The 23,623-nt window shown below is 40.2% G+C and overlaps 1 protein-coding gene across 10 annotated transcripts in view; it reads right to left on the minus strand.

Annotated features, from left to right (window-relative positions):
- Window positions 1–11,847: 11,847 nt before the first annotated feature.
- The window catches only part of ncam1a (neural cell adhesion molecule 1a), a 412,400-nt gene continuing 400,624 nt past the window's right edge, over window positions 11,848–23,623 (minus strand). For 3 of the 10 annotated variants that reach the window (XM_078172300.1, XM_078172294.1, XM_078172293.1), the window contains one exon: window positions 11,856–12,165. In XM_078172300.1, coding sequence (XP_078028426.1) covers window positions 12,045–12,165 — 121 coding nt within the window. In that variant the 3' untranslated portion in view covers window positions 11,856–12,044. Of the gene's footprint in view, window positions 12,166–23,623 lie in introns of all 10 variants that reach the window. The other 7 variants (XM_078172292.1, XM_078172291.1, XM_033644631.2 and 4 more) reach the window with 4 other exon arrangements.

Consider the following 23,623-nt stretch of genomic DNA (forward strand, 5'->3'; position numbering starts at 1 on the left):
AAAAAGTCCCACCTACGACAATCATTATCAGTTTAAGTGTGTGCTATATTGAGAGTATTTTTAGTGCTTTATCGTTCCGTCAGATAGCGCCTTTTAACGAGAAAGCTTTTAATGCCCTCAGTTCCCCATCTATGCTCTTGTCAAAGCCACCAGACTCCATTGAGAAAATCAGTAATTTTACCACGCTGAACACGAGAGCTGCAGGTCTATTGCTGTTTGTGTCATTGTGTGACTTTGGTGAAGCCAAACTTTTAAATGTGAAAGTCACAATAACACAAATAAACTAACTGAACTAGGCAGCAGCAGACCAGCAGCTCCTGTGTTATGCACTATTAAATTACTGTTTTTCTCAATGGAGTCTGGTTTTGAAGAGAGCGATTTAACGGTGAAATTTGACCTTTGAATATCACTGTCTAACATTAAGGTAAAGCTGTGAAAATACTCTCAATATAGCGTACACTTAAACTGATTTAGATTGTTTTGATTGTTTAGATTGTTAGGTGGGACATTTTTAGGTGGTTAAAATATGTTTTGTTGCTGACCCCTCCACAGCAGTACACTGCTTAGCCTCCATGTCAGACTCCAGCCTGCTTCTCCAAACTGGGTGCATGCTGACTGACATCTACTGTATGTAATATACTGTCTATAGATAAGTACCCCATACAACCCCACTTAAAAAAACGGAACTATCCCTTTAAATATCAACAGTATTTAAAGGGATAGATTGTTATGAACAAATTAGGGCTAAAACAGACATCAGGGTTAATCTCCCATTTCTGAAGAACAACATCATATCTTTATATCTTTTAGATTTTAAAGTTACAAAGTCATTTGTATCTCCAGGCATCAAATAAATGTTGTGGAGGGAAAAAAAGGACAGAATTTTCCTCCTGAAATGTGGTGAAATAGAAGAACTTCACATTTTTCAAATTAACTTGACCAGCATTTATCCAGCGTCCTCCTTACAGGATGAATCATCTTCCAGTCTTATTAGTCATTCAGATAAACATGCAGGGCAGATCCAAAGTAACACTTCATGGCGATCTCTGTGGTTATTTCTCAGTGTGAGAAATCAGGGCAAGTGTTTACGTGTGAATAAATATAAAACTGCATTGTGACGTGGGCTGTTTGCAAAGAGTATGCACGACCTCCATTTGTGGTTGGTCATATTCCTGACTTAGAGACACTGTAACCAACATGTCACTGCTGCTCCTCCACTGAACATGTGGATGTTTGTGTTAAATTGAGTTAGTCTGCCACCTTTTGGACAAATCAGAGAATTTCAGAAGATCAGTGAAGACTTATCAGGAGGTACTGGTTAATCTCAAATTGAATACAAACAAGAGTTCAACAGACTTAATTTCTCCACAGTGAGGGATCTGTGTGATTGTGTGATTGTTATTAAGTTAATATTAAATTCTATGCAGTGTATGTGATGATGCTTGAGTCAGACTTTATAGTTCATCCTCTGAATTTGGTCATTTCTTGTGACGTAAATCATCATGAAAGAAAAGTATGAAGAATTTAATATCACTTATATTTATAATAATTAAAGAGAGTTGTATCATGTAGATAATTCTGCATAAAAAAAACTGTCAGTTCTGTGATTTAGCTGTTACAGCGTTGGTGTCAGTGTAAGACAGGTTCAGTCTGTCTTTATGTTGGAGACACACCGCTCTCTAGTGGTCCATATACATAATTGCATGATACATGGATAAACATGACCCTCAGCAGCCTCTGTGGATTAAGTTAAACATGATGTGGATGAAAATTAATCTCTTGATGACTGGTGATGTACAGTACAGTATCTGTGCATGGGTGTAACGTCCAGTAGTTTTGCTGGTTTTCTCTCAGTGTAGCAGAGGCAACAGAGAAGAAGAGCAATGACATGATAGTGCAGTTTAATAAAGTTTCTCAGTATCTATAGTTGCATGTCTCAGTTTTTCTAGGGCAGAGGTCAGCAACCTTTATAATCAAAAGAGACATTTGCCTGAAGCCACAAAATATATTTGAGCTTCATAATGAAGGTAACACAGCCCGTATTGTCTAAATTAGCACATCAACATAACTAATACAGTAGGTGTAAATCAGCATTCATTAATATGTTTTTGGCTATTTGGTACTTTACCTGTCCTCACACTATTAAATTTTATAGTTTGTCTCCAAGACTTTAACTTTTCTTTAATTTGGAATCCATAGCTAGTTAGGAAGTTTTGGGAATAGCCACCGCTATTGAGGTTTGGCAAAATTTAGAGGAAAAGGCTTCAGACTGTAGACGTACATTTTTGTTGATGAAATGTTCAATCATTTAGGCTACACATTTTTACCACTGAAGAATGGGATCATTTCTTTAGGCCTACAACAATGATATATGACAATGAAAATGTAAAAAAAAAACAAATAACGGTTATTCATTTCCGTGTGATTTTTTTTTTTTATTAAAGCCACATGGAGCCACTGGAGAGGGGCTCAAGAGCCGGAAATGGCTTTGGAGGCGACGCTTGCCCACCCCCTGTTATATTGTTTGATAGACCAGTTTAAATAACAGTCAGATTCTCCTCTTAAATCCTTCAGATATTGAATGTAGAGTGGAAGTGTTGTATTTAGTTTCATTAATAAGTGTAGGAATTTTTTGGTGTTTGGTATGTACCCTTCACCCAAGGCTCAAACATGGGTGAGAAAAAGCTTCCAACATGATTATTGACTGGATAAAATATAACTGTTAGCACATTGTGGTGCCCAGTAGCTCACCTGGTAGCGCAGACACCCCATGTAGAAAAAGACTGTGTCCTTGCTGCAGCACCTGCAGGTTTGCGTCCACCCTGTGGCCCTATGAGATTTAAACAATCGAACATTTCATTTAAATTGCTTAGATTTACAGAGAGCATACAGAGGATCTGTCTGTGCTGCAGCGGATTTGAGCATTAATTCTTCTATTATAGACACATCTACAGTCCACTATTTAAAACAGATTTTTCCTGAGAATATTTAACTTCATGCTCGTTCTCAAATAGTAACTTAACACAAACAGCACATAGTTTACAACAGTATAGATTAATATTTAGTATCTCTAGTACAGGCACATTTTTTTAATGTAATTATTAGTGCAATTATTAAATTGTGCAATATTCTTCACTATGTGACCTTACTCTCACCAACACCTCTTGAACGTATATATTTATTCAACATGCAATGCACAAAACTGTACATATTTCTTACATTTATTCTTGTTTTATTGTCACAACCATTATAGCGTAATACATATTTTATATTTATGAATGTAGCACTAGTTTTTACTGTGTAATGTTACACACTTACAGACTCAGCACAGTGAATATATATATTTTATAATTGATATCTTTAGTACTCCTGTTATGCATTGTACCATAATGCACATTTTTATTTTTATTTTATTTTATTATTTTGTATTTATATACTTCTAGTCCATACTCTTATTCTTACTTGTAATATTCTCTCTTCTGTACATTGCAGCGACTGTAATGGATCAGTTTCCCCTCAGGGATCAAAAGTATTTCTAAATCTGTTTTTCAGTTGTTTCACCACACGTATTTAGTGTTGAAGGGAAACAGTGAATATTCCACAATTCTGAACTGATTCTCTTTTAAATACATCAAAATGTTGGTAAAATATTACACATTTAAAAATGTCTGATGTATAATTATTTATTATACAGGTTATTTCATTTTTTTCTTTTGTATGATGATATAAATGTGTTAATGTTAAATGCAGCCCACTATACACAGATTCTGTTACTATTGTAACACTGAAGGTAGAAGTTTAACAGCAACTATTTACATGAAATAAAACAAATAATAAATATTAACCAAATAAAGATTCACATTGTGGTTGTGTATCATAGTTTGATGCACATATTTGTACATATTTTCTCATTTTTTTCTGAATATATTGTAGCAAAAGGCACTTTTTAATTTTTTTTTTTTTTTCAAAATTATTTTTCTATTTTTTAAGAGCAACTGCAACATAACCTCAGTGTTTTCTGGAGATCAATCGAGCATTTGTTTCTGATTCATAATGCTTAATTATTGTTGATTGACCTTTCAACCTTGATTTCAACAGATTAATATATATTATTATATTATATTATTTAATTTTATAAGTGTACAAGCCAACAGCCAAGCAAAAAAAAAGCTCTACAGTGTTTTTTGTTTTTTCTTTACCTTTATTGAACACAAGAATTTCTGGCAGAATGCAAAGTCAAACTGTGTTTTCCTTCTTTCCTCAGTTAGTACTCAGTATTTACACCGGTGACAGAGGACAGATGGAGAGACAGACAGACAGACAGACAGACAGACAGAGGAGTGGGAGCCTCCCAATGCTTGACCTACAGTATGAGAGCTGTTGTTTACAGCTGCCGAACAGGGAGCTCTGGATCAGTGACAGTGACCAGCTGTGGGCAGTGGAGGCTCTAGTCCTCTCTGACTGAGTCTGAAGCAGTTGGGTGTTGCGCAGTTGTGTGTCGGTGATTCTCACTGTGAGACAGAGAACCTTGGCAGGATGTTTTTCTCTTTTTCGAACGGTGAAAAATTCATGTTGCTTTGTCTCCTTGCAAACACTGAGCAAGATGAAAAAATCTGCTAGATGTCTGAATCAAGTGGGGAACTCAAAGAGAAAAATGCAAGGCTGCCTCTGTGTCATTCTTGCATCTCTGAGGTACTGGAACAAGGGGGACTGGCACACCCGATGTCCTCCACCAATGAATTTCAGGAGCAGAAAAAAGTTTTTGTGTAAACTTGCACAAAAATTGGTCACACATTTGCACTTTTCCAGAACATTTTCAAGCTTGTTAGTGGACAAAACAGAAAACTCACATGGTTGTTTGTATATTTTCACACTGTATTTCAGCAGAAACAGTAAAACTTGCTTAGGACACCTCTCCCTTTTTTAAAAATTACATTTCAGAGCTCTGTGAAGCGAAAACAGTTTTTGTTTGAAGCAAAAATAAAACGTTTGGAGAACGGGTTACAAGTTTCACAACACTTTAAAGAAGATCAATACAATACATGAAGCCTTCACTATCTTTTCCATTTCAAAAAAATATGATAAGATTAATTTCTACTATATTTTGCATGCTTGCTTCTCACAAATCCAACAATTTCAGATATTTTAGAGATTATGGGACCTGAGCAAAGTGTCATTGTGTCCTCTGCTTATGTAATGTATCATGTGATGCCAGTTATGAAGGATGGGGTGTTTTCTTTGAAGAGGAATTTTGGTTTATTACAGCTTGGATCTTTTTTTTTCCAACACTGGCCATCATTTCTATTTATTATACCAACATAGTTCATTGAATGGGAAAACCATGTAGTCAGGCAGGTTATAAACCATGTGATTGCACCTGAAATGTTGGTAATGTTGGTTTGGGATTGGGTCTAATAGTTTGGGTATGACTGCTTGCGTTTCCACTGGACTTTTTTCCAACCCATCTCATTTCCAAGTTATCAAATACCTACAACATATTTGGTATTGTTGGCAGGATAACGATGCCAGGTCATCTACACTATAGATGTCTGGTGGCGTTTCAAACTGATGCTGTCCGGAGGGGTTATTACGCTGGACAACATTATACCGCCACAAAAGGATGTCTGTTTTTTGTCGGTGTCTGATGCAGAAATGAATCACCAGGTGATGGTATTTGATCACTTCGGAATGGGACCGGATTGGACGTAATGCTACACTGAAACATTGACTTCTCTCTTCACATTGGATGTACCTAATTACGTAAAATTACATTATAACAACTGACTTTTGGTGTCCTGGGTGAACGCCTTATTTGTTTGACCCATTCACCACCCACCATATGCAGAGTTCCTTGCTCTTAAAACTATGTTAGTTGCTGGCAGCATTAAATATAACCCCAGATGGGTCACCTCTGAGTTAGTTGAAAGCCCGGTGTGTCTCAGATTGTACCCCTTTTCCATTAAGTTTGCTCTGATTCTTGAACTGGTTCCATTCATGGTTCCAGGAATCTTGGTGCCAACCTGTGAACCAGCCTGCGTTACCACCAGTTTCGAGTGGAACCACTGTCATCAAGGACATGTCATCAACGGAGGGTGTCGCACAATGCATAACGGAAGTTAACAACAGCAGCAAAATCGTGGATTACATTAATTACCTGCAAACTTTTGTTCTGTTAGGACAGATATTTGTTTTTACCCAAAAACAAGCATAGACCGGCTTTGAAAAATTCTCAATGAACTGTTGCCTTCATGCCCACTTATATCGTCATGGTTCACACTTTAGGTCAAGGAAAACTTGCTATTTTTTGGTTCCAGCTGGGAACCAACTTTTTCAGGTTTTGAATCAATTGAGTTTTGATCAAAATTCTCTCAACAGTTCAAGACTAGGTGCAGGAACCAGAACGGAACCAGTTCCATGTTGGTGGAAAAGGGGTAATAGCGACGCCAAAGGGTGCCTTCGGTGTCAGTATCACACGGTGAAAGGGTGCGACAGAGCGTCGGTATATTATAACCTTGGAATGAGAACAGGCTGTCTTCTTAGTGATGTTGCCACTTTTGTAGATCTCAGAAATTGACTTGGTGAGTACAGTGTTATCGCAATGAGAAATGATGGCGAAACATGCTGTAATAAACCAGAATCATCCTTTAATGAGGACAGTGTAAAAGACCCATCATATACATCAGAACACATTGACTCAGCCATTCTGAATATAAGACACAATCTTAAAGCACTGCGTAACTCACACCTGCGAAATGTAGTAAATGAAAAAGCAAATCTGCAAGAAGATGGAGATGTGAAACTTTTAATGGACAGACACTGAGAGGAATGGAATGCATGCCACCACTTTCTTATTCAAAGGCACTGTGTCTTTCCAGTTTGCAGCTGTTAGACGTCTGCACGTTGGCGTTGGAAAATTCTGTCTCACACTATCAGCTACATCTCTTCACAATCAAACTATCTGATCAACTCTATGACAAAGGACACAATGGATTCACACATTCACAGTGTACTAGCTTGCAGTCTAAAGTAGGAGAACACTGTACAATAAAAAAAAAAAAAAAAAAAAAGATGGTTCACAATGACTCACTTTTTAACCTTCCAAAATCTGCAGCGGGGGACTATGGCTTGAGAGAGAACATTTTGAAATCCTTTCCAGGTGTAAAAAGACACCTTCAAACACCTCACACCAATTTTCTTCCTGTGTAGTTAAAGTGATGAAATTTCATCTTCATTCAGTATTGTTGGGGGAAAAAGGACCACTAAGAGGCAATGCTTAATGGCTTACGTGTGTACATTCATTTAAAGACACAGATCCAGTTGTGTTATCTAGATTTAAACCAAATTTCAGTTATGCTACTCACTGCTTGGGCTTTTTTGTTAGTCTGAAAGGACCAGACTGCTTTTGGTAGTTTAATGAGGATTGCTACCTCTGTTTAAGTATTTCTGTCCAGTGTGCATGCTAAAATGTTAACATGTTGTACGCTAAATAACCATAGCCAATCGGCATTATCCAAAATCTTGATTTCATCATAATAATGTCCATTATAAACCAAGAGTCTAAAAACATTTATACAACAATTGTGCTTGGAACATGTGGGTAGAACTCGTTGATGGTCTGAGCTGGTTTGTAACTGGTCATAGCTGTACAGACAGTCTGATGCTGGTGAAAGTGTGACAAGAGGTCACGAATGTTTGTAGACAATATCAACCTGTGCTCAAACTTATTACAATGATCTGAATGAAACGGTTTAACTGTTGTAGGCTGGTTTCATATAAAGCTGATGGTGATCTTAGCTTATGGTGTGTTTGGCAGTGTTTTTGCTGTTAAGCCAGCTTAAGGGCTCATTTATGCTCGACGATGGAGATGAAGACGGATGGAGCCTTCTGTCAATTCTAAGAGTTTAGTTCATCTGCATTTGTACACACTTTCTGGAAGCTTACAGATACGGACGAAACTGAGCAGTACCACTGGAGATCGTGGAGGCAGTGTAGCGTAGTTCAAGCGAGATACAGGTGAAGGAGACAGTAAAGAAATATAAATAATGTAGGAGTGGAACAATAGGGGAATATAGGGAAAAGAATTCAGTTTTTTTTTCCCCGTTAAAGGGTTTTTTTTGGGGAGTTTTTCCTTATCCGCTGTGAGGGTCATAAGGACAGAGGGATGTCGTATGCTGTAAAGCCCTGTGAGGCAAATTGTGATTTGTGATATTGGGCTTTATAAATAAAATTGATAAAAATTGAAAAATTGAATTCTCCGCTACATGTCGGCATGTTCATAATGGCTGCAAAGACCACTGCTGTCTACAGCACTGCCTCCGTTAAGAGGTACAATATTACGACCTCCTCCTCTGTCACCTTATGTTTTGTTGTGTACTTCTGACTCCGCTCTCTAGTGCCATCTATTGGCTGTATCTATGCCAACATAAAAGACGCCTGGAAGTATGAGGGCAGTGACGTTTATGTTTTAAACGGACAAATCCAAAGGGAGTATAAATGAACCTTTACCCGACTTTGTAGTAAGCATGAAGAAAACTTTTTTCTTTCACTAAATGTTCATTCTTTTGGCTGAGTTTTTATTTTTTCGTGTTTTTAACAACCTGTGTTTCACATAGTCCAACCCTACTTGGCTGTGATTGCGTAGTACTCATCACATTGAAGCGTAAAGGTCGGACAAGGCAAGGCTTCGGACAGTGCCACTAGGTTTGGGTTAGTTCTAGTCAGTCACAGCAAAGTATGGCAGGACTAGGTGAGGGAAGACTGGGGGAAAATAATGTGGATGCTAATCGATGCTAATCACTGCCACATGCAAAACTACAGGCAGTTTCTGAGCTTACGCTGTGTTTGGCAGTGTTTCTGCTGCTTAGCTAGCTTAACCCGACTTTGTAGTAAGCATGAAGAGAACTATATTTTCTACGATTAGTTTTTATTTTACAGTATTTTGACAACCCCCTTAACAAGCCTGGAGAATTTAGATTGGTGATATCTGCATCAAAATTAGCTAACCATCCAGACTTAGACGAGCCGCGCAATCCTAGCTGCCTAGAACACCACACTCAGTTTAGTGTATTGCTAGCTGTCTGTTGGGTATTCAACATGCACAGTGAACAGATATAGTGTCTACAGCAGACCCAGATAATGATCATGCAATCAGTCCTCTCAGATACTGGGTAAACTGCCCAAGAAAGTCAATGTAGTCCTTTCACACAACACTATACAATGTGTGTGTTCTCTTTGTGGCTTTGTATTATTTACTCAACTTAACAAATCTGAATTTCCTGTTTTAAGAGTGCCTGTAATATCTGACCAGGCACAACAGATAAAGACAAAATATCTCTGCTAGCTGTGGCTCATTTAATCATTTCCAGAAATTTTCCAGTAAGTGGACCTTGTGCTAAGAGTATAGTGATAGAGTGAATTTAGATCAAAGTGATAAACTGTACTAAACCTACAATACATGTCACATCACTGCAGGCACAAACTAATTAAAGACTTAACCGCAAGATGATGGAAGCAGTGATGACACAAACTCGCACTGACAACAGTTGTGGTGAAAGAGAGGAAACGATGGCTGAGGGAAACAGATGTTTGGTGCAGAAATCTCAGCAAGCTGAGCCCTCGGGCCGATCAGTTATACATAAGCAGTGAACAATAGTGGTTAGCACAGAGAAGGCAACAATGGCTATGAACCAGAGAAGAAGGTAAAGATGGTTAACCCCAAGGAAAAAAAAATGAATGTGATATTCGAGACCAATTACAGGCAGTGGGAACTGGTGTGTCAAGAATTCAACGAGTTTGGCCAACAAGCCTGCGAGGGCTTGTTTTCTTTCAACAAACATGTCTACTTCTCAGTTCAAACCTGCTGACTGAAATTGTTTTGACAAAACACAAATGGCCTTTGGAGTCACTGTTAAGCCCCAAACCTGTCAGGTAGAGAACTGGTCCGAAATGTTAAAAGGAGACTGGCAAAGGGTCAGGTGTACGTGAGAGAGAGAAAGAGATAAAGGTGTGTTCTTACATTGACCTAAAGAAAACCAATTGGCAATATTAACAACGCACAAATAAGCTGTGTTCCATTACAGGCGCCACCTCCTTCAAAGAACAAAGAAGAACTTAATAATTCTAATCAATGTATTGGTTACAGGTCTGGGTCAGGATATGACGCATCTTGGTCCGGACTCCGGGGATGGAGAGGGATGGCAGGTTAACATAGGAGACACAGTTTGGTCATTTTGCCAACAAGGGCAAAGGCGTCCCCGCTTGTTGCCTCTAAAATCACCTACTGAGTGGTTCTCATCAACTTATGAGGTCAAAAATAACCAGCAAGGATTTGCCCATACACGACCCAGGATAGTTCCATGTTTCACATTTAGACACAGTGGATAACTGGCAATCATCGTACCATGTTGCTGGTGAATCTATCCATGTAACTTATTTAACTTTAACTACATGGCTACTTTAGAGAAGCATCAGTTAATTCAAAGGCTATGCTTTCATTTTTTTTACACCCCACAACATCCTTTGTCATTGGTCCCGTTCATATATGTACATACCAGTGATCAAGTGAATACAACTGGTATATTTGGTCACATGGTTGTTTTAAGACTAAGCGAGTTAAAGGACTGAAAGCAGTATGAAAAAGTAATTGGTAGATGTGAGGATACTAAAGACTCCAAGGACCCAGGGAGAAAACTTAGGCAAGATAGTAGCCAGGGTCCACACCTTTGAATCTGCCCACTCCACCAAGCTGCCTAATTAATCTGGCACTGTGACATGAAACAGAGGCGTCTTGATTGAAAAGGAATCAATCCAATGAACACCACGGGGGGGGGGGGGGGGGGGGGGGATTAATGATTAGCCCATCAGCACCATGGGCTGGACTAAAGCTGCTGTCAAGATGTGCACCAGACCCAGAACCCCTGTTACAGTGTAGTCTGTCTAGCAAATTGGACTTTGAGGGACGTGGCCCCTGAAAAGGAACACAGCAGTAACATGACTATTCCCTTACCCTTAACCCAACCCAACCCTGTCTCCTAAAAATGATGCTCTTATACAGCAAATTTGCAACTGCAAATACATTTTGAAAGAAGCCTAATGTCATCTAGATTCCAGTTTCTATCAACATTTTTAAAAGCAACACAAGGTTCACTTGGCAGTGAGGTTCCTTTCATAATGTATTACCCGAAACCATTTGCCAATATACATAAACAGTATTTTTAGGGAGACACGGTTGAAAGCTCTGAACCTTGACTTTAAAAGCATGATAAATCTTTCTCCGGTGTCTTCTTCTGTTTCCCATAGCTTAGTGTAAATGATTTCTGGACCAGAACCATATGGAGACAACATTTAAGAAAAAAAAAAAAAAACATCTAAAGAGTAACCAAATGACAGCAACATGTACAGAAATACAGTAACTTTGCAAAAACAGGCATGCTAATGTTCTAATCTCTAGCCCTGGAAATAACACATTAAAAAAGCTAAATAGGCAGTAACGTCTGCACATTATTTAAACACAACAAAATATCGACAAAGAAAGAAAGACCCATAATCCATTACCACGATGATGACCATACTGCATAAAGAATAGTAGTATTGGTAATGTACCAGTCTTACATGTGTGTACATCATGAGGGCAGTAATCTGTGAAATAAAGCTACAGTCCAACCATGGTTATCTACAGGAAAATAGTATAGATTCTTTTCCATATTTAATAGTTGAGGGTGAGCTATAAGTATTAACTTTCCTTTTTTCTGTGACAGATGAACAAATAGAAACTGTCGTAAGAGGAACTAAGGCATGTGCATGAGGTCTTTACATTTTCCTGGTCAGAAGACACTGTAGAAAGAGACCCATGAATTCTTTTTTTAAGCTTTTCTGTTGTTTTTTTGTTGTGGTTTTTTTCTGATGCAATGGGGTGGTGTGTGACATTGCTTTGAGGTTTCAGTGACTGTGACCCCCCCCACCCCATGTTAACCCCACACCCGACCACCCTTCCTAACCCAACCACCCGACCACCTTCTTCTTCCCGCTACTCTTGGGTGAGGAGATTACGCTTTACTTTCGTTGCCGTTCGTCTGGGGAGCCTCGTTGGGAACTGTCTTCACCTCGGCTGTGGCGTTCTTCACCTCCGTCTCGCCTTTAGTGTTATCATCCTTCACAGTCTTACCGCTACGGGGACAAACACAGGAACAGGAGAGAACCAGAAAGAGACAAAAAGAGAGGAGATTCTGTTAACGGTGAATCACTAAGTCTCTCTCACACAGCTAAACTGTCTGCTCTGAGCTGCCTTTTGTGTCATTTTTCAAAGAAAGAAGGGAAAAAGGGGGGGGGGGGGGGGGGCATGCAAGATGCTTTGAGGGAATTTGTTTTCCCTTCTGGAACTGAATGCATTTCACACATAATGGGATCAAGCTCACTATCCTAGCCAGACATCAAATAAGAGTACATGGATGTCACAGCTATTTTCAAGGAACAATGAATGCTGATGTGGAATGAGACAGGGCCGGTACAGTAGGCACAATGCATGAAGGAATGAAAGACTGAGGCATAACCTACAACACAAACTACAATACACAAGAGGATTACACGCCGTCTGGACTGAACCAAGACACAATGGAAAGACACTTTAAAGCCATACTTCACTTAAATCGAATATTTTATGGTGTTAGCAAATACACCCTTGTTGGAATATATGTGTAGTGATGTGCTGCCATGGCTTCCATTTTGAAATAGTGGTGCTTCACTGTCATGTCGAAAGCAGTCATCTCTTCTCCCCTGTGTGTCAGCTCTCAAATAGCAATTGCAATCAATACACTTCTCTTTCCTGCTGACACGTCTAGTACATATAGCTCTCTGTGGGCCTTACAAAGCCAGGGCCAGGACTTGCACCATATACAGCATCCATAAATACATCCAACCCTGACAGACATAAACCTAAAAAACCATTAACATGAATATCTTTATACTCAATACAATCTTTGAAAACTGAGGCCAGCAATGTCACTTTAAATCAAGTGTTTTTGTCCATGCAAACAAGCCAGGAGCGCCGTTAGCATCTCATTAATGCTACAATTTGCACTGCACCCCACAACACTACAATTTTGCCATTGGTGGACCCACAGTTTTAGAAGTATGCATGTGTGAGGGCCAGAGCTACAGTTCAAGACGTGCCAACAAATTCTTACTCCGACCTCGTCACATATCAAGGCTGGGTCATGGACTTCCTACATCAACATATGACGTGCAAGGTTCCCTGGGTGAGTTGGTTGTTGACATTCTGGGATGCCGCGTCAACTTCTGCCAGTGACATGCATTGTTTCTTTTTTAAAATACACTTCTGTTTGCATACAGTCTCGTTCAAAATAAATACACTACGTTGGTACAACACCGCTAATTGATGTTTTTTTCCTTCAACACCAAAGCACGTGGTTGGGTTTAGAAAAAAAGAACAGGTTTTGGCTTTACAGTCACACTAAAGGCAAACACAGGCTTCCCGGGTGAAAGTTTGTGATTGTTGGACCCATCCACCACCCCTCCTGCCCGCCCCACTTGGATTTCCGGCCCCTTAACTTACGTTGTTGTCCTGCTGTGTTTCCCCCTGATGCTGCCAAGTGCAGTTAGACCAGTGACATACTTACTTTAACCCAAAATATGACCTTTTTCTCTTTTTTGCCTAAACCTAACCACAACCATTCTATAACATTAACCTCTTGTTACAATGTGTCTCAGCTGTTTGTCAAATTGAGTTGCTAAAGAATGCCATGTGTGTTATTAGAAACCAAGGGGTGTGAAGAAGCATCGTTATTTGTTGACCTGGGAATGAGGATGGGTTGCAGTCATCCCCTTGTGAATATGAATGTTGTCAACAAGTCTCATAGCAATCTGCCTGACAGAGATTAACAGACACCTTGTATGCAAGGTTGAAGCTTTTGCCTGATAGTGGTGCTAGAAGGAAGGTCACAGAGTGTCCAAAATGGAAAGGGTTCATCCTCTGGAGAACATGAATGCACCAAGCAGATTTAAAGCCATTCTGCCAATTTGCATTTCTCTTTTGTACTGGTAGCAAATTGGACCTGAAAATCTCAGCGGGTCATCCTCTGAGGACCACAAACATCCACTAATTACATTCGGCTGTCAGGGACACATGTCATGGACCAATGTGTTGGTGATTGGCAACCTCTGACCTGACACTGATAGACTGACTAACCAATGGTGTCTAATTTTTTATATCTTACCACAGTATTATCTAAAGTCCCAAATTTGTAGTTTCTTTATTGTTCATGTAGTTGTTTTTAGATTAAACCCTGTCTTAAGAAATACTTTGTAACTTTGTGTGATTGAACTCACAAACAAATCTTATTCAGGGTATTTCATCATAGCCAAAACATCTGCCTTTGTTGCTAAAAAAGCAAGTAAAAACCTAAATAGGAGCCACTATGATTTTTTTATTGTGTTGTTAACTGACCAAAATCCAGAAACAGTGGTCACCTTCACTATCTATAAAGTTGTGCAACACAGACAATAGTCCTGACAGCACATCACTACTTAAAATCCAGCTAAAGTGTTCAGTCATCTTGATAACATTGATAACCAAAGCAGACTATTGACTGACATGTTTTTCCAACTACTATGCTAAATAAATACTCTTGTCATCATTGATCTAACCTCAAAATTTCTAGGACAGATAGGCTGAAATAATTTTATATTTGGATGATACTTTTTGTACAGACCTTGTGGCCTTGCAGCACACTCCAATCTGCCCACATGGACTGACACCACTGTGATTTGTCACAGGTTGCGGAGAATGTTGCTCTTAATTCAGTCTGAATCAGTTCAACTATGAGATTAGGTTTACAAAGACAACAAGGTCAATGCAAAATGGGCTGTTTTAGTCAACGAGTGATAACACTGCACATTATTCAGAGCCTGAGAGAATCCATCTTCAACCCTCTCTTTAGAACCAACTTGCTGCAGTGTCTGACCTTTAAACTGTAAAACTCTTTCATGCCGCACTATCTATAACTATGTCACTCTAAAATCAATGGGCACTACATCACTTTCACTGAGGTAAATTATACTTCTAACTAATGTACTTATAGCACTTGTACCCTTTCAGAGCAATCCAGGCTATTGTTCTGTTGAAACACTTAAAAATGCTCTTACATAACCAAGAGCAATTCAAAGCTAAACTAACTGATTGAAAGCTGCCTTTGAAACATTGTTTTAAAAGTGGTGTGATGAAACATCATGAAAGGCATTTACACCGAACAAAAAATAAACAGTAACACTTTGTTTTTGATCCCATTATTCACCAGTTTAAATTAAAGAGACTGTTTCTATGCACACAAAAGATTTCTCTTAAATTTTCGTCACAAATTTGTTTGAATCCATGTTAGTGAGCACTTCTCCTCTGATAATCCAGCCCTTTCTCATTCCAATCTCATGAAAAAACACCACTTGGTCAGTGATCTCGGCATCAGACATCAACGCAAAAATTCACCATTCACAGCAGAAAGATACATCGCCGGACAGCATCAGTTTGTAATGCAGCCGGAGCCTTTCGTGGTGGTATGATACACTGCTGGTCAGCTGGATGCCACCTTTCACGGCAGTATGATACGAGGACGGCTTCGTCAGTTAATAACGCAACCGGACAGCACCTACTGCAGCGGTATGATACGGCATCAGTTTAAAACACTGCTGGTAATGATGTAATATAAAAAGCTGGAAAGTCCCTATAGGGCGGACAGGAGTGGCGGTGGATGGGTCCAACAAACCTCGGACTTTCACCCGGGGGCTTGGTGTTCGCTTTCCGTGTGAATGTTGAGACAAACCATGATGTTTTTTTCTAAACCTAACCACATGCTTTAACTGCCTAAACATGACCAGGTGCTTTCGTTGTTTTGAGAGACTGTATGCATCTAACAAGCAAAAACTGTACATTAACATCAATCACAGGGGTTACCTAGCACGTAATATGCAGACATGAATGGCACTGACAAATTGGTGACATCTGATGAGTTGGAATGAGACCGCGCGTAACGCAGATAATCTATCCACCTGATAGTTGTAGCATATCAAAATGCTAATTAAAAGGCACTCTATAATGTGCAGTTTGATCACACAACACAATGACACATGTCTCAAGTTTTGAGGGAGTATGCCAGTGCCATGCTGACTGCAGGAATGTCCACCAGAGCTGTTGAGCGTGAATTGAACTTTTATTTCACTACCATAAGGAGTCTCCAATGTCATTTCTGTAATTCGGCAGTACATCCAACCGTCCTCACAACTGCAGACCCCATGCAACCACAACAACCATGGACCTCCACATCTTGTGTCTTCACCTGCAAGATCGTCTGAGACCAGCCACTTGGAGGTTTGTACAATCAAAGAATTTCCGCACAAACCGTCAGAAACCATCTCAGGGATGCTCAATTGCATGCTCGTCATCCCCAGGAGGGTCTTGACCTGACTACATTTCGACTTTGTAACTGACTTGATGGGGCAACTGCTCAACTTCGATGGCATTTGGCACTTCGGATATGTGCTCTATACACAGAAGAATCCCAGTTTACACTGTACTGGGCAAATGACAGGCAGCATATATGGTGTTGTGTGAGCAAGCAGTTTGCTAATGCCAACATTGTGAAAAGAGTGGCCCATGGTGGCGGTGGGGTTATGGTGTGAGCTGGCAAAAGCTACAGACAACAAACACAAGTGCATTTTTCTGATGGCAGTTTGAATGCACAGAGAGGCATGAGATCCTTAAACTTATCGTGCCATATCGCTGCAATGACATTATGTTGCAGTATGATAATGCACGTCCCCATGTTGCAAGGATCTGTGCAAAATTTCTGGAAGCTGAAAACATACCAGTTCTTGCATGGACTGCATACTCCCCAGATATATCACTCATTTATCATGCTTGGGATGCTCCGGATCACCGTGTTCGGCATCCATTTCCTGCCAGAAGTCCTACCAAATAAGTCCTTTGTGTGCATAGATAAAGTAAACTTAGATCTTTAATTTAAAGTTGTGAAACTGGGAGCAATATATTTATATTTTTGTTCAGTGTAAGTTTGTGATGTTTAAGGGTCTATAGTGTGTGGAAATGGTCTGCAAAGATGTTTTCCTACTCAAGAGAGAAAAATGGGTCCTGAGGAGGAGTGCGTCACTCAAGAACCCACAAGAAGCCTGACAAGGCATTTCAGTGTTGGGATGCAGAAGAAGGATCACCACATAGATCAGTGGGAGAGCTGTGCTTCAGTCCTGTCAAAGAGTTATGAAGAAAAATCCCTCCCATGACAAGTTTAGTTCTATCAAGGTGATGTTGAGCTGACAAGAGCCCTGCTTCCAACTAGCTCTCAACTCCCCATACTTCATCACTGACATCTTCCTCTGGCCATCTGAGTAGCAAAGTATAAGATGAAGGAGGGAGAGAAAGAGGAGTGATTGTCAGTAAGCCTCTGTAATTCATCCTCAGCCATAGCTATCTTGTCATCCTCACAGGCTGTCAGGAATCAGGAACATCTACAAACTCCTAGGGGCAAAACTCCAAATAATAACCCTATATAGCACTGCTGAAATGAGGGCTTTGATTCGACAGGAATTAAAACAGAAAACAGAGGTGTCTCAGAGAGATTCTGAGATTGGCAATTTAATTGGCCCTCAAAATGAAGAGGACACAGAACAATGGTGGTGCTGCTTGGAGGTCATTTTGTGACAAGTATTTAATTTACTTGAACAAGTTAATTCACTGCTGCATGACAGAGAGGGATGGTATTCTACTGTCAAGTTCTCCACAAAAAGACATCTCTCCAGTCATTCATAGAGTGAACAAGAATTTCTCATTTTGGTTGTGCAGTGGGACTTGAAGCTTACAGTATCTTTCCTTGTCCAGTGTCTGTACTCCAGCTAAGAAACTAAAGCTCTGTTAATGGTATCTTTTACGGACCAATATTTGTTGTCAACATGTTAACAAGAATCATATATAGATTACATTCTGTGGCATTCACTTATGTAACATGGCAGATAATAGACACATGCCTGTTTTAAGTGAGCCGTCAGAACAAACTGCACAATGTAACATTCCTCACACTACATGCTTGGGTATGTGATTTAAAGAACTTAAGGCTTTTTTTAAATGGTTTTTACCATAATTCCTATTCATTATGATAACACTGTGCTCATCTAAGCAATCTGGGAACACTGCAGCATCACAACAACAAAGTCTGATAGGGAAAAGTACACGAGCCAACAGTTTAACCAGATTATCTGAACCCCCTTTCTGTGGAGGTAAAGATATTTGCGACCACATAGGTAGTTATATCCTTGCGTTTCTATTGAGTTTTGCACTCTTAAGGACTCATTTATGCTCAATGTTAGATCCGGAGATGGACAGAGCCCTCTGTCTGTACTCTGCGTTCATTTTGTCCATATTTGTACATATTTTCTGAGAGTTACGTATATGGACGAAATGGAGCAGTGCCACTGGAGATCATGGAGGCGGTGTAATGCAGGTCAAGGGAGATATTTAGATGAAGATATTTAAATAATGGTGGAACGGAGTGAATCAGTAATAATAATGATATATATTGAAAATAGTGAAAATAGTGAAAAGAATTCTCCATCCACATGTTGGGATGTATATAATGGCGGCACAGACCATCGCCAGCTACAGCACTGCTTCGGTTTAAAGGCCCTGACAGACCAAGCCAACAGTCAGCTGGCAGTCAATTTCAGACCATCAGTGAGCAGTCCTCCGGTTTCCCTCTTTGAATAATAAATACAGACTACCATAGTCTGCTGGTGTGGAGAGTTATTTCCTCACGCAGGTGCAGAACGTATGCACTGGTTGGCCGTTGGATGTAGTCTTTGCAACGTGTTTTTGTGCAACTTTTTGGTCGAGACACGGCGATGTCCGGCAACGCAACAGGGGGCCTTCGACGCCACTAGTTCTTTGAAGTATGGAAGTGTGAGGGCAAGGACGTTTACAATGTTTGAAACTAACGTATCTATTTTTGAACGTAAAGGGAGCATAAATGAGCCACACTTCTGTGTGATAAAAAGTTGTGTGTTTTGTTTCTTTGGAAATTTCCCTGTCAGAATTAAAGCTTGATCAATCCATGCCAAGTTAATGTTTAAAGACATTACAAGATTACTGTATGAGATAATAGTATGAGTTTATTAATGCTTCCCAGATTACTTAGTCTGCGTCTTAGGTACTGAATTACCTGAGCCATCGCCATAGGCTGAGGTCATCTGTAACAAAGAAGTCGACATATCTCTTCTTTTTGCTCATATACAACAGATATTTAGAGGCTCTATCCACAAATAAAACAGCATTATGATTCTTCACTGCTTTTGTCGCGCCACCAAAATTAGATAAACTTCAATGTGTTTTTTTCTTCGGCTAGGCTACAGCTTTGACCACTGCATGGAAAAAAATGCTATATAAACAGAATATTAGATGCATTGTTCCTCTGTGTAAATGTCTTTTAAAATTTTCAAAACCAAAGTGATGGCACACATGTTGTTGGACATTATCCCTCATTGCACAGGGAGACTGCGTGAGTGGCAGGAAGCAAGCAGGAAAATGGTCCGTAAATACTGTTGGATGATTGCAGTTTGGGTGAATTTTCAAAATTGGCCTTCATTTTTTGTTGTTTGGCTAACCATGGGGTTTGTTGATCTGACTGCTCTTGTTTCTTGCCCTGTTTGACTTCTTTTCTTTTAGCAATGTCAGAGTGTTCCCTGATCTTAATGATTAATTTAGGTGACTATAATCTTTCTGCAGTAAATGATCACTGCAGCTACCAAAATAACAGCCTTTATGCTTTGAATGTTCTCTATATTAGATCTTTCTGCAGTGAATGATCACTGCAACTACCAAAATAACAGCCTTTATGCTCTGAATGTTCTCTATATTAGATCTTTCTGCAGTGAATGATCACTGCAACTACCAAAATAACAGCCTTTATGCTTTGAATGTTCTCTATATTAGAGTTCTTGCTTATATTTATGAACTGCTGGTGCTAGGACTCATTCAAGCATTGCTGAAAGACATGGAGTGTGAACAAGGTGTGTTAAGGAAATGCATCTTTCAGCCACATGTAGCAGCTGAGTCATCACAGAGATCATTTGGGTGAAATACAAAGAAGCTGCATGGCAGAAGAAAGGTTGACTCCATTGAGTGAGCAAACAAAGAGGTGGAAGGTGGAGGTGGTGGGTGAATGGAGACAGGCACGCACTGGTGGCATCCCAATGTATTGTATTCCTGTGCCATTTACCTGCATGGCCAAGATCTGGCATTCTTAAAAGAAAAATACCACCATTCAGCCTGAGTTGCAAACAACTTTGTTTGGTGTACCCAATTTTGCTTAGCCAGCCTTGAAAACTGAGGCATGTCTAAAATCATAACTATGCTTCCTTTTCAAAATGCAACAGGATTTCTGGCTGCATTTCTTTCAGGTTTAATGAGGCTGTTGTTGGTTGAGACGTCAGTATCTTTGCCTCTGGATCTTCTTTTACAATATATACAACTAAAAACTGGTACAAGCCCACAGCCAAAATATTTTCATCGGCAACATCGTCAAAATCTACTGAAAGGCAGCGGTGCTTAGAAGCACTGATTAAAGTCTCAGAGATTGACACATTTTGCTTTTTTTTTTTTCTCCCCCTAACATCAACCATTGTTTGAGGCTCTCAGCCACCTGTTTTTGTGTGCAGGTAAGCTTTTCAGTTTTGTGTAAAATGAATGCAAGGCCAGTCAATTCTACTGTTTCTGTCATTCAGCTGCACAATTTGTCCTTAACCATTTCCAAAACTTTTTGACTGCACCTTAATCAAACTTTGGCCCTTTTTATACAGGGACTGCATTATAGGGCCACTACTAGGTCCCTTCTTTATGCCCCCTTTGCAGTTTTACACAGAACCAAAGGATGGCGGCACCATTCTGCTTCAGTTTGCAATTTTAAATAACATGGCAGCATTGGGGAACCGAAAGAGGCGTGACGGCATTGACGTTTAATGTGGGATTTATACTTCTGTGTCGAATCAACACCGTAATTACGGCCTAGGCTCTGTGATGATATAGAGCTTATGCACAAATATAAATCCCACTTAACACAACAGCATTGGCATCTCATTTGACATATAGCCTAACATATGAATCGGCAGCACATTATAAACAATAACAATGGCATAACATGACTGCTGATCTCTGTTACATGCCGGCTGATCTCGTCCTGTGCTGGGAGGGTAACGAGTTCCCAAATTTCATATGAACATTTTCAGCAGCTGTTTTTCTTCGAGTTAGCCGCTAACTGCTATCAGCTGCTTTTTACATTGCCCATGGTGGGTTGCATGAACAATATGTCGTCAAAACATCACACCCATGCCACCCATGTCCTGTTAATACAGACACTGTTTCAACGCTGTTACTACCTCCCATTAAAGGTGAGACCACTCTGTCCCTCATTCTGCCTTCAAACCTTACATACATAACTGTGAGGTGGCATAACCGTGCAATATTCCTACCTTGAACCGGCAGTGTGAAAGGGGCTTTTGTCTTATTTATGACCAAGTACTGTCACAAAACAATGAAAAGCTTGTGAATTCTTAAGTAAATTTTTTCACATAAATACAAGAAGTTTGTGCTCTAGAGAAAGGATCAGCATTCAGTGAATAACCTCCTAAGCCCTAGAATAAGCTATTATGGCAAGGCTTAAATACAGACCAGTGAGCAGTGATACCTAACATGTCTTTGGGGTCATCAGGTGCGAACCTCCTTTCACCAGTGTTTCGTCTAGTTGGTCCCACGACACCTTCAGGAGGCTAGACAGTGATCTCTGGCGTCCCAGAGACACTCCCCTAATGTCAGGTCTCACTGCTCCCCGCACCAACCCAACAACCTCCTTTACCTTACTTATGCATGGCTTTCTCAGCCCAAACAGCACTGCCACCTTCAAGAAACCCAGGCTCCGTTCATGCGAGCTCCAGGTAGAGACAGTGCCGATACTACCTTTCCTAGCACATTCACCATACTCTATTTCACACGCTTCATAGCTTAACTCTGATATAAGCTAAAGTTAAAGGAGATAGATAAACTCACAGGATCAGCAAACACACTCACCTTGCAGCATGGTCTCAAACAAAAGGGATTCAAATAGGCCACTCCCACACTTAAATACCCTTCCTCTTCATGGATTTTCTCCTGAGAGGACTGATTGGTGGATCTCTCCACTGTCAGCTCAATGAAATAAACTATCCGTTGACTCACTGACCACAACACTATGTCAGGCCTCTGCCTGGTACAAACTATTTCCTGGGGAACAACAAGCTTTCCCCCTAAATCTACTTGCATTTCCCAATCACAAGCACCTTCTACGCGGCCACACCCTTGCCTCCTGACTAACTTATCCCTTCTGTATTTCTCCCCCTCACAGACAAACTGAATTGCTAAACTCCTATTCTTAACACCTTCTGAATTTACCCGTCTTCGTTCCCCTTTGATGCCTGCAGCTAAACTTTTCAACACCTGGTTATGTCGCCATGTATACCAGCCTTGTGACAAGCTAACTTTACAGCCTGACAAAATATGCTTTAAGGTTGTGGTACCTGAACACAATGGGCATGATGGGTCCCCATTTACCCAAGTTTTAGGTTCTGGGGGGTTGGTAACACATCGTATGTAGCCCCTACCAGGAATCTAATATGATTCTCCTCCATACTCCACAGGTCCCTCCAACTAAGCTTCCTCTTCTCTACACTTTACCAATTTAACCACTGTCCCTGCTTAGCCTGGGCCACTACCTTTGCACCCCTTAATGTCTCCTCCTGTCTATGTATCTGTTCCACAACCAGCTTTCTTTTATCTTTGAGACCTGCTTTATTCCATACTGGTTTGCCTGAGCCAAGCCCCAGGCCTCCCCGGCCAAACTGAACATTACCTACAATCTCTACATGCCTAAGAGCTGCCTCTGCCTCCTGAACTGCCGATCTTGGGTTCCACTTCCTCCCCTTGGTTGGATTTGGAACCACACTCCTAACTACCACGTCCTTACTCCCAGATAACAAGAGCTCTGTCCTGACCTTGGTACATTTAAATTCCTCTGTTAAACTAGATACTGGCAGCTGAAGTATTCCTTTTCCATACAACGCAACACTACTTAGGCACCTAGGAGCCCCCAACCACTTCCTAATATAGGAGCTAACCGACCTTTCAATTCTCTCCACAACAGATATTGGAATTTCATAAATTGACAATGGCCACATTAACCTAGGATATAGCCCACATTGCAAACACCACAACCTCAACTTTCCTGGAAGTCCTGATTTATCTATTCTATCCAGTCCTTCAGCCACATCTTTTCTAAATTTCACCACCTGTTCCTCATCATTCAACTCCACATTGTACCATCTACCTAAGCTCTTTACTGACTTTTCCCTAATTGTTGGGATTTCCTCATCATCTATGACAAACTTCATATCACTTAACTTCCCTCTATGTATTGAGATGCTTCTAGACTTACTAGGCTTGATCTTCATGCTGGCCCACTTTAGGTTCTTATTTACCTTTTCTAGTAGCCTCTTTGTACATGGCATTGTTGTGGTCACCAGTGTC

This window comes from Epinephelus lanceolatus, chromosome 11 (assembly GCF_041903045.1).
Source record: "Epinephelus lanceolatus isolate andai-2023 chromosome 11, ASM4190304v1, whole genome shotgun sequence".
NCBI lineage: Eukaryota > Metazoa > Chordata > Actinopteri > Perciformes > Serranidae > Epinephelus > Epinephelus lanceolatus.